This window comes from Misgurnus anguillicaudatus, chromosome 24 (genome assembly GCF_027580225.2).
Source record: "Misgurnus anguillicaudatus chromosome 24, ASM2758022v2, whole genome shotgun sequence".
Taxonomy (NCBI): domain Eukaryota; kingdom Metazoa; phylum Chordata; class Actinopteri; order Cypriniformes; family Cobitidae; genus Misgurnus; species Misgurnus anguillicaudatus.
The window spans coordinates 3,276,518-3,288,814 of record NC_073360.2 but is presented as its reverse complement, the minus strand read 5'-3'; the positions used below and the strand labels follow the sequence as shown (position 1 = coordinate 3,288,814).

Genomic DNA, 12,297 nt, shown 5'->3' with positions numbered 1-12,297 from the left:
CCAGGAAAAAACTAGCAAGCAAAAAGTCAAGTGTCAAGGGACCAACTAAAACAAACACTAATCACAATGAGGGTGACTTAAAATGAAACAAACATCAACATCTAAACCTAGTAAGTGAATTGAGTTTTCTACAGCAATATATTTATTATATTTATATTTAACAAGTCAATATAATAAACAGCTGTTGTTTTAAACATTGTTTGAACATTAAAACATGACATTGTCATAACGTTTAAAATGGTAAAATGTAACATTACTCTAACGTTCAGACAACAGAAACGTTCCTAGAACTTAAAAAAAACTGGCCGCTTTTAACGTTGGCAGAATGTTTTTGGGAACATTCGGGAACTTTCAGGGAACGTTCTTAGAACTTTTTATTTCTAGCTGGGCTACAGTATCGTCAATTTTCATTGGGTTAGAGTCTGTGCTGGTATCATCATTGCATACAATATCTACAGTATGGGGATCCTCGTCAACCCATTGTTTCTTTTGTCTGCCAAGCATTGTGTTTAACCTTTTCCATGCACATTCCAAACTCCATATACAGACCCCAGCTAGTACAAGATAGGTACTGTACATTTTCTGAAGAAAAAATGTGAAGTGGTGCTTTCCGTGGCAAATTTCGAGGGACAAAATGTTACAATAATGTAAAAATGAATCAAAAGGCCCACCCAAATGTCTTTACGATGTTATGATGCTGATATATTAGGCTTTGTTTATTTAGTTGCTAGGGTACTAAATTTGGTTTTGGTTATAAAGATAAACAAACAGACACATGCATGCCAATTCTCTACAGTTTTAAACGGTACCGTATCTTCAGCAAAATAAACATGGCCGTGTCTGTAACTTCTTTCCATTGTTTGCCTAATGTGGTGTGCAATAGTTGTTTATATTTTGTGACCTCGTGAGATACAAATGAGCAGGGATGTTTTACAGGCCTGAGTAATGCGTTCGGCATATTCTTTTTAATAATACCTTTAAAGGTGGCTTTTAAAGATTTATTGTATTCTTTCTGGAAATGTCGACCATTATCTGATAAAGTCAACAGGTATCTTTGAGACATGACGGATTCTGCAAAGCCAAACCACTGCCACACATTTGATGAGATGTTGAGTCCTTTTTTGGCACTTTATCAGCTTTATCGTGCACTGTAGGGATTGCTGCCCACACTCAAGGCAGCTATGTGTTCACAACTTTCAGTGAGTTTTTCCACCACTCACTGTGATGGGTTAAATGCAGAAATCACATTTCGCTCCACAATTCACTTGAAAAGATGATGGTGGACATAATTTTTTGGACATTATTTTTGTTTGTTTGTTTGTTTGTTTAGGTTAGTTTTAAATTTAACCAAATAATTGAGTTTACGTTTATCACCAGAGACACATATGAGGGCTTCTATTAGTTAATAACCATATATGGTCACAGTGTTGCCAACTATTTTCAATGAAAAGTAGCTAAAGCTTGCTTGGAAAGTCGCTAAATGTCGCTAGTTTAAGCCATTGCCTCATTAGCATACCAGTGACGTCATCACGTCGTATTTGCATTCTTACTACATTGGCTGTTTCACGTTTCTCTTTCTCTCTGAACTTTCTCAAATTTAATTTTAATACACATAAATGCCTAAAAATGTTTTCTCGTTCATTTATCTGCTTCTGTTCTTATAAAACGAAACGTGTGTATGTTTATATTTAAATGTTCAAACAGTCCAGTTTCAAAACATACGAGGATATGCTGATAAATGATGGAAAGCGTTGTTTTCTAGGCACATAGCTCATTGAACGCGTTGATCAGCTCCATAACAGTTTGTCTGTTCTGAATGTGCTGCTGCTCAGCTCACTCGAATACATTTATTTTTTTGGTACAGTGATTTTTTTAATTCAAAGATAATTTTACATTTACAACCTGCCATTAATGTAAGTCATTGCGGGATCAGCCAGCTCCGGCTTCCCGCATGCACGATTATGCTGTCTGAACGCAGAGAGATTAACCGCATCTCCTGCCCTGACTGTATGCAGCTGGGAGAGAACTGGTCTGCTGCGCGAGGACTACCTTGCCTGTGAGTGCTTTGGGATGGGGGTGGAGCCTTCGGAAGCGGTGGCAGCTGCTCGTTGAGAAGAGTTAACGACACGCGCTTTCGCGTCAAAGTCTCCAACAATGCCAGAAAAAGTCGCTAGATTTGTCGCTAGTCGCTTTTTAAAAAATAAGTCGCCAAGGGGGTCTGAAAAGTTGCTAAATCTAGCGACAAAGTCGCCAAGTTGGCAACACTGTATGGTCATAATTATTATGTTGGTAACTAAATTGTTGGACAAGAAATACACAAATCAGAAAATTATAGTACAGTTTTACTCCCCAGACAAATGTTCACAATAAAAAGATGTGAAGATTAAACTTAAGAGCTGCTTTTGAAATAAGAAAAATGTGTAGTACTGTATGTAGTCTTACTTTACACATAAGACTACTGGATCAGATTTCATGGCGCTTTATCACAGCAAAACAGCGCTGGTTGTGGTCTTTGTTAGAAAACAAAGATGCCGGATGATCTCTTGTACGAAATCCAAACAATGGAGAATTTCAATGGTTCTACTTTTGTTGACTAATAGTGCAACCAGGTGTTATATTGTGAATGATTGGCATGGTCAGCAGCACAAGCCCATCTGGATTTATGACTGACACACAGTTTTATAATAAAGTTATAAAGTGCCATTTTTTAATACATGTTGTGATTTGCACCCCTGGCACAAATTATTTCATTACTGTTGCTAGTGTATCGATTATGTGATTGAAAAAGTATAAAGGAGGGCTAGTAGAAGAAATCTCCTATGACAGCTTACAGTGTTACATATTATTGAGGTTGAGAAATGAACATGTTTGCAGGGTTGCCAACTCTCACGCATCTGACGTGAGACTCACGCATTCAGCATAAATCTCACGCTCTAACACTCACGCTAAAATAGACATTCTTCTCTGCTGAATTTTTTTTCACTCATGTGCATGGCCATACCCACCATTGAGGTCTTCGTCTTATTTAACCCAACGCTCAGCGCTCGTTTAGCTTCTTGCGGCGCCACGCAGACCAATCTGCATGTGACGTCTTAGCACCACGAGACTGATTCAACAGTAAATGACTCAGTATGCTTTTAAATCAATCTCGCTGTAGTGTGATGTCACAAGCCAACAGGTCTGCACTGCGCCTCATTAAGAAAGAAAGTCAAATTGATTTCCAGATGACAAATCACAGACAGAGGTGCAACTCAAAGGAGGACAGCTGTGCGATTCTTTAGAAAGTGGAAGTGCAAGAAAGATGTAAGTATTCAAACGCTGACTATTATACAGATGTATAATGATTAGATTCACAGCCTTGAACTTGTAAATCCGAGGCATTGTGAAGCACAACGCTTCCACCGGTAGCGCGTGTGCACAGAGTTTAAATAAGCCCATGTTTGTCTTTTGGCTTAAACGAACAAATACACATAACATTTGTGAATGTAGCCATCTTAGGGCCGATTCACACCGGCTGCGTGGCGTGTGCGTCTCAGCTGCGTGGCGTGTGCGTTTTTATTTAGGCTTCCATGTTAGCAGGTTTGACAGTTCACACCACCTGCTTGACACACACGTCTCAGGCGCAGCTTGAGCTGCGCCGAAAACGCGTGCATGCTAGGAATAGGACCGACGCCTATTTATCACGCCACACGCAAGTGTCTTGGAAGTGATTCCAGGCAAAATATATGTCACCTATAGCAAAAGCAGCACGTCAGCGCTGCGTCAGGCATGCTTCTGGTATGTACAGACACAGAAAACGCGACGCAGCCGCCAGGCAACTGATATGCAACAGATACGCCACGCAGCCGGTGTGAATCGGCCCTTAATGAATATCATGGTAGACAACTGATTATGTCTTAACCGAATTTAAACATTTTATTGCATTCGGTCTAAAGCCTGCCTAATAAACAGTATACCTGTTGAAGTCATTAAAGTTAAACAAAAGAAGAGAAAATCACTCACTGGTCTTGACTGTAACTTCTGTAACTTTGTAAAAAAGGATTAATCCACATTTACTTTGAACTTATTATTTAATATAAATTAAATAAATTATAATTTTTGCCAAAAATCCTTAGTGTTGAGCTCTTCTGTTGAAGTAAGTTTAAGGTTTATTATGGAATTTGGATTTCCTGAACAACTTTTCCTAAAATTACTTCTTCATTACCATACAGTAAATCAAATCAAATGTGAGAAGTTTAAAATTCAGCCTTGCATTATATCTTACAGCAGGTAAGCTCCAGTGTTGTTTTAGTCAACGATGACGATAACGAAATGAGACGGTAGAGTGTGTAGAGTGTGGGGCACATAAACCATTTGAGGTCAACATCCATTCCAGGGGTACAGCTGCAATTGTGGAATGGGTGAGTCTGAACTTGCGTTATTGTTTTGATAACAAGTTTTGAATATTTTTTAATGTTTTAGATGTGTAATATAGGCTAAATCTATTTTTAAACTTTCTTTTTCAAAATATGTCCTCTTCAGATATGTCGTAACGGTCACACTGTTTGGAAATGGTCTTCACAGCCCTTTTTTAAATATGCAATGCTTGCTGGGGACTTTATGTTGGCCTGTAACATACTGCTGTCTGGCAACAACTATGCCAAGATTTCCCTTCTCTTTAAATTCATGAATATGGGGATGGTGGAGAGGTCGTCTTTTTTTCGAATACAAGACTCCTACTGTGTGGACACCATAAAGGAGTTCTGGAATGAGAAGAGAGCTGAAATCATTGCCCAGCTACAGTCTAAAGGGCCTATTGTCGCCCTAGGTGAGTTTACATAAACACACAAATAAACAGTGTATGTGCTAAATAAGAATATAGAATGTTTCACAAGTTGTTTGTTGATCCACCATGCTATAACAAGAGGCAAGGTGTGAATGGTAGTGCAACCTCGTAGAAAGAGGTCCAGATTGATATGTAACCCCTTTTCACATCTTGCCTCATGTGACCGTATTGACTCAAAGGGTGGCAGTGTGGGTCAACGACCATCAGCACCACTCTCAAGGTGACAACCGTAGACATAATTACGTGTAACTACACATCACTTGGTAAAATGGAACCAGACAAGTTGATGTAAAAAATTTGGTGTTGTTTGCTTTAAAAAAAAAAAATATATATATATATATATATATATATATATATATATATATATATATGAATAAAAGATATGGGCCTATATTATACAAAGCTAACCTCATCTACGGTTGCCCAGTGCTTTTTTGCAGTTGTATATGTATAAAATGAGCATGTCATTGTTGAACAGTATAGTTAGCTCCTTTGCTTTCTCTTATAAAAGGTGATGCTCGGATGGACAGTCCTGGATTCTGTGCACAGTATTGCACATACACAACCATGGAAAATGATTCCAAGCACATAATCTACATGGTCAATATCGACAAGAGGGAGACACAGAGGAACTCCGTTATCATGGAGAAGGAGGGCTTTCAGCGGACCTTTGAGACACTCCGTCAAGAAATAAACTTGACAGAAATTTGTACTGATGCTCATTCCCAAATATCAGCCCTCTTCAGTAAGTATCTTTACTGTAGTCTTTATGTTTTGGTGAAACTATCAAGATCTCTACAGTCATTACAGACAAAACACACCGCTATGATTATGACATGATATTGTTTTGTGTTATTTTGAAGTATGCATTAAATTTCTGCTTTTGTCCTTCAGACAAAGGAAAATACAAAGACAGCGGAGTCCGCCACACACTGGACGTCTGGCATGGGTCCAAAAACTTGTGCAAAAAAATTCATGCCGTAAGTATAAGAAATCTCCATCAGTGATCACATTTTATCTGATCACAAAAAAACCTTGCATACCAGCACCCTCCCATGCTTTTTTATTTTTTATTAATCTACATCAATTATGTTGACAATCATAGTTTACATATCACAAAAAAAATTGTTTATGCATCCAGGCAGGGCAGCAAAAGGGGTGTGCCATTCTCCAGATTTGGAATAAAGACATTTATTGGTGGTGGTTGAGGAGATTCCCCCGTTCATATGTAAAGCGCTTTGAGTACTGAGAAAAGCGCTATATAAATGTAAGGTATTATTATTATTATTATTATTTGCAACCACTTTTGGTACTGCTGTAAGACTGCAGATACCTATGAAGAGTTCATTGTAAGTATTGTATTTTTTGTTGCTTTATTCAGTTTCAATATTTAGAATTTTTTTTATTGTTCATTATATAAAATCAACTAACTTATGTCATCACTCATTTTAGTTTATAGGGTTAAAAATGCAATAACTCATATACTGGGTATTTGATCTACACATTTTGTAACATATATTATGTATATTTGTTATTAGTTATGGCATTCAATCACATATATAATGCTTTAGTCCAAATATCACTTTTAAAAACTAAAAATTCTGTGTTTTCATTTTTGTCTGTGCAAAATCTAGTTGTGACTTGTTTCTGCACTTAGAATTTAAATTCAGTTTGTAAATGTTTTTCCACAGGACATGTGGGTGGGACTCCTTCACCATGTCACAGGAGAACACACATGGGCCCTTGGTGAGTGTCAACATGGCCCCTTGCTTGACAGCAGAGAGAAGGATTGGATTGAGAGCAGGGCCGTGCACAGGGGGATGGCCCGGTGGCTAGAGCCACTGCCCCACTGCCCTAATCGGCTGAGGTGCCCCTCTCACCAACCGCCAACCCCGGTCAAATTCTGTTACCGCTCGTCTAAAGAGCCACTGTTTCTAGTAATCCACTTCGTGATTTCCTGCGCGCTCTGCATCTCTCACATTCTGTGTCCACTCTTGGCGGAGACGACAGTTTGTTGTATTGACAGATAGATTCATTACATTTCCTCAGTTGTTGAGCTGCTGAATAAGTAATTTGGTAGTTTGAAGCCGAGAGAGTTTGTGTACTATATTTATTTTTGCTTGCTTATGTTCTCGTAATCACGACTTAATTTTCTTGTTATCTCAAGATAAAAACAGTTGTTTTCTCGTGATCTTGACATAACAAAAGTTGTATTCTTGTAATGTGATTAAAGCTTACGTGTACTCAATAGTATGTATTTTGTTTGTAGACAGCAAGATCATATTTTCCTAAATTAGCATGGATGAACTATGGTGGCCCTGAAGTGCAAACCACAACAACAAATTACTAAACAACAACAACAGATTAAAAAACAACAACAAATTAAAAAAACACTACAACAAATTAAAAAACACCACAACAAATTAAAAAACACTACAGCAAATAAAAAAACACTACAGCAAATAAAAAAACACTACAGCAAATTAAAAAACACAACTACAAATTGAAAAACACTACAACAAAATAAAAAACCATAACAAAATAAAAAACACAACAGCAAGTTAAAAAAACACTACAACAAAATAAAAAACACTACAACAAAATAAAAAAACACAACTACATTAACCTACCGGAAGAGGTAGGTACCAGTGGGCAACATGAGACATCGCTGATTTGACGACACTGCAGTTTGGCTTTTGAACCGGAAGTTATTCTTCCTGTAGCGCATTTTTTCAAACATGAATGTTACAGATGACCCAAACGTAGCAGCTGCTGGGGCCGGCTAAGGGTATGGTCTGGAAACCGCTAACGATATTAGTAAGCTAACGTTACATCCACAAGCAACCTAAGTTTTACACTATTCTTATTATGTAACTTACTCGAAGGTTGTTGGGTGTCTCCGATGGTAGATATTTCTCTAAGCCTTTTGCCACAGCCGCTGCAAAAGTTCGGGGACGGCTCAACCAGTTCTTTTCCGCAGTTTGGGCAAAACATTTTGCTGTCCTTCCTCCTCTCCAAACCACGCGCTACAGGAAGAATAACATCCTGTTCAAAAGCCGAACTGCGGTGTCGTCCAGTCGGCGATGTCTCGTGTTCCCCGCTGGTGCCTGCCTCTTCCGGTAGGTTAATGTAGTTGTGTTTTTTATTTGTAGTTGTTTTTTATTTTGTTGTAGTGTTTTTTAATTTGTTATAGTGTTTTTAACTTGCTGTTGTGTTTTTTATTTTGTTATGGTTTTTTATTTTGTTGTAGTGTTTTTTAATTTGTTGTAGTGTTTTTTTAACTTGCTGTTGTGTTTTTTATTTTGTTATGTTTTTTTATTTTGTTGTAGTGTTTTTTAATTTGTAGTTGTGTTTTTAATTTGTTGTAGTGTTTTTTAATTTGTAGTTGTGTTTTTTTAAATTTGTTGTTGTTTTTTAATTTGTTGCAGTGTTTTTTAATTTGTTGTGGTGTTTTTTAATTTGTTGTTGTTGTTTATTAATTTGTTGTTGTGGTTTGCACTTCAGGGCCACCGTAATGAACAAATGGGATTTTACTTTTATCAGGAATTCGCTCAAGATAAAATAGATTTGTCAATAATTGACAATTTGATAGTGGTGAATTTAGGGGCCGTCTTTAAAGTAACTAATATATATGTTTCTACTTTAACATGCATTTAAATTGAATGACTTAAAGTCAACAATCAGTCACAAAACCAACTGTAAAGTGTTCATGTTGTTGTCAACTATAATGCACACTTTAAAATTTGATATTAATTTAAAATAAACTGTTAAATACTATTAAATATAGACACGTGTACATTTTTACAGTAGAGATGGTCCCTAAATTCACGAGCATCATCCAACTTCATTTATTTATTAGGTTTATCGGCAATTAGCTACATGTGTGGTAACGGCAAAGACCCAAACTCGTATGCATCAGCAGTCCACTTTAAAATAAACAAAATATTATGGACAGGAAGTTACATTATGGCCTTGGTTTATCATGTCAGGATAACGAGAAGACAGCTTTTGTTATCTCGAGATCATGAGAGGATTAGTCGTGATCACGGGAAAACAAGCAAGCAAAAATAAAAATATGGATGACCTCTCGGCTTCCGTAGCCTATGTTTTTGTATTTCTGTCGGTAATGATTTGCTCTCGGTCTTCTAAAAGTGCTAACAACTTAGCAAGTAAGTAACAACAAAATATGCACATTCTTAGAATAACAGTGCTTGTCTAATCAAAGTAATGAGATCTAATATAAATAACACCAAATTTGCTAAAAAAGACAAAAATAAAAAAAACTATGTTTTCACAAAAAAACAGAGTTGAAAGGGAGGCTGCAAAGGCAGTTCAACATTGCAAACATGAATTCAAAGCTTCAGCACGTAAATCACATAGAATAGCAGTTTTGTCACGCTTAAATTCTTGTTATTAATTATATTTTCCATTATAACTTCTCTTATTTGATACTAATCTGTAATACATCATATTTATAATTTTTTGTTAAAACATTATAAATTGTGCCCCCTTTTTGGTTTGAGCCACTGCCCCTCAAAATGTCTGTGCACGGCCCTGATTGAGAGTGGTTCAGTGGCACATGAGAGGCTGGCCGAAATTATTCTGGATGAACGCTGGCTGAAGGTTGTCCCCAAGTATCTGCGTTTCAGGTACATAAGCTGCTACTTATATAATTATATATTGTAAATAGTCTAATAAACTGTCTCAAAGACATGTACCGTTATTGGCGTTGATATTACATGACCGACATTACCAGAAAGAAAATATCTTGAATGTTTTTTATCTAATGTGCAATCAGGTCGACTGCAGATTTGGAGTCATTTCACAACCATGTTCTCATGTATGCCAGCAAGCGCTTCAGCTTTTCCCCGCCAGTGTACGCTGCTCGGACCATGCTGGCTGGCCTAGATTACAACCACCATGTCCATAGACCAGCCATGAGAAAAGCTGATGGCACAATTCTGTAAGTGTTACTGGTAGTACTCCTATGCATTTTATTCTATATATGTCTAAGTGATGACTCAAAAAAGATTTACTAGTGTAAAACATATAGATATTATTTTTGTTCACACCACAAATGTAATTGGTGTTGATTTATTATCAAAATTGCATGTTCTGTTCAAATGCTGTATAAAGGAATGATGTATGGTATTGTAAACATTTCACTAAGCTGATACACCTTTCTATATTGTCAGGTACAGCAAGCTGTACAACAAGAAGTCCAGGAAGTGGAGATTGTATTCATTAAAGGTGAAGAAGGACTACAGCTACATTGCAGACCTACAGCGTGCCATCCTCCTTCGACGGCTATCAGCTAATAAGGGGATGGCTAGAAGCAGAACCAGGAGACCTGATGATCCCCGTCAACATGGCGTTCTGTCTGGTGCACCTGCCCCATCAACACAGGAGCTGTTGCAAAATCAACTCAGCAGAGGGTCAGGTGAGTTGTTTAAATACTGGTACCTATAGTAGTACCAGCTATTTTATGAGTTATATGGATTTGTTGAAAATACTTCAAATGAGGATTTAAATTTCAACATTACATATAACACAGTTTTCACTGCAACTTATCAAACTCAGAAACTGTTATTTGAATCAAAGTGGTTATGTAATTCATGATACAATCACAATTTCACATGGCTGCCTTTTTCATCCAATACAAATATAGTAGTACATATGATTTCAGCAAACGAATGAAAGAAAAATGTGTCTAATAATGGTCATTTCTGGCCGAGATAAACACACACTCAAAACTCTACTTCCATAATAGATGAGATATATATTGTTATAATTTTAATCAGTAATGTTTGTTTATGAAATCTGGTAATCATGTCAGTGAGATAATTGTTATGTTCTTTTTATAAATCAATTGCTGCCAAAACAATAAATCATCTTCATAGTTGATGTGATGCTACGTCCGAAGTCTGGCCCGTCAACCAGTCAAGACACCTCTGGAGACACCATGTCTTTATTTATGTATAGTGTTATTTTGATTGTTTTTTATATCTGTAGAGGTTATAGTTTTAGTAATATAAAAATAAACAAGTGACATACTACATTTGGTTGTCGTTATTTTAGAAATAATACATTAATGTAGTTTAGAAATCTAATGTGGTTTCTGATGCAAGTGTAAAGAAAAGTCATTTATTATTTTCAGTCAAATTATTTATTGTAAAAAACAAAATGTTGTACAGAACACCAAAAAATATATATTTACATATTGTAGACTGTAAAACACAAAAACTATGTACATGTATTCATTCACACAGTGGATAGAACGTTCTTGAAAGCACTCATTACACTTACACTCTACTAGGGATAAAACCTCTGTACTGTTGCAGTGGATCAGGATAACGGTCGCGTATCTTCCAGACACAGCAACTTGGAATCACGACTCTGTGACCCTGTCCTAGTGCTCCATACTGCCACACTACAAATTGCCTGTATGCTGCATGACGGAACTGTCTATTACTCTGTCCTGGTTCAGGATTATCAGTCAATGCACGAATGTCATTCCAGATGCGTCTAGCTAAGCGCAGAACACCCTCCTCCAAAATGTAGGCTTCCATGTGTGGTAGTATGGAAATGCAATAATCAGGATGTTGTCCACAGCACTTTTGTTCCACGAATGTAGGCATTTCTCTGCACCGCTGGCAGACACACCAAGCGGGTTGCCCTGAGACAAGAGGACCTGGTGGAGGAGCATTTTCTGAAATCCTATCCAGAACATCAAACATAAGACTTGGGTCACGTGTCAGGCAGACCTCCAGGACTTGATGAGATTGTTCCAGGCTCAGTCCTCGAATTCTGGCCTGCAATGGAATATATAATAACAAATTAGATCACAAATTGTAAATATTGGTGTAATTGGACCTAAGTTTTGTGAACATGATTCAATGTTTTTTTTATATGGCTTTATTGCTTTCTAAGAGGACTTATGTGCACATTACACTTCAGATCATATACCTGTTCACATGCCCTTGTTTGAGCTTGAAGATTTAAAACTCGACTCAGGTCCTCTTGTCCAAGACTAAGTGCTCCTTGCCCTGCACTTTGACCACCCCGTCCTCGGCCTCTACTTCCGCGGACCCTGGTTGCTCGCCCTCTTGCACGACTTCCTCTACTTCGCCCTCGACCACGGACCTGTCCTCGAGCCGACGATGCGGTACTTGTGCCCGGAGTGTAGTCCTCATCAGAGTCAACAGCAATGCTTTCATCGTGGAAACTCTTACATGCCACACACCGTATATGTTATGAATCTTACACGAAATTCACATTCATCACCGTGTAAATTATGGTAATGTAAAAACTAGGGATGGGCGAGTACAGCATTATCTGTATCTGTATCTGTAAACCATATGAATTATCTGTATCTGTATCTGTACTCGGAGTGGGTGTGGCCTAACCCGGACGTAGGCGGGGTTTGTCTTGAAATGGGCGGGGCTTTAACTGGTATGTTATTTTAAGCATGC

The 12,297-nt window shown here is 37.6% G+C and overlaps 2 protein-coding genes across 2 annotated transcripts; one reads left to right on the top strand and one right to left on the bottom strand.

Moving 5' to 3' along the window:
* Window positions 1-4,333: 4,333 nt before the first annotated feature.
* Window positions 4,334-10,881, top strand: LOC141361613 (uncharacterized). The gene is made up of 10 exons (XM_073863165.1): window positions 4,334-4,400; window positions 4,522-4,807; window positions 5,337-5,570; window positions 5,720-5,805; window positions 5,967-6,018; window positions 6,122-6,174; window positions 6,517-6,626; window positions 9,391-9,474; window positions 9,624-9,788; window positions 10,021-10,881. Exons 2-10 carry the CDS (start codon window positions 4,582-4,584, stop codon window positions 10,292-10,294), a joined length of 1,284 nt encoding a protein of 427 aa, XP_073719266.1. The 5' UTR covers window positions 4,334-4,400; window positions 4,522-4,581; the 3' UTR covers window positions 10,295-10,881.
* Window positions 10,882-10,965: 84 nt separating this feature from the next.
* On the bottom strand, window positions 10,966-12,073 carry LOC141361614 (P2X purinoceptor 7-like). The gene is made up of 2 exons (XM_073863166.1): window positions 11,792-12,073; window positions 10,966-11,637 (listed from the first exon to the last, which is right to left on the bottom strand). Exon 2 carries the CDS (start codon window positions 11,560-11,562, stop codon window positions 11,128-11,130), a length of 435 nt encoding a protein of 144 aa, XP_073719267.1. The 5' UTR covers window positions 11,563-11,637; window positions 11,792-12,073; the 3' UTR covers window positions 10,966-11,127.
* Between the last annotated feature and the right edge of the window lie 224 nt (window positions 12,074-12,297).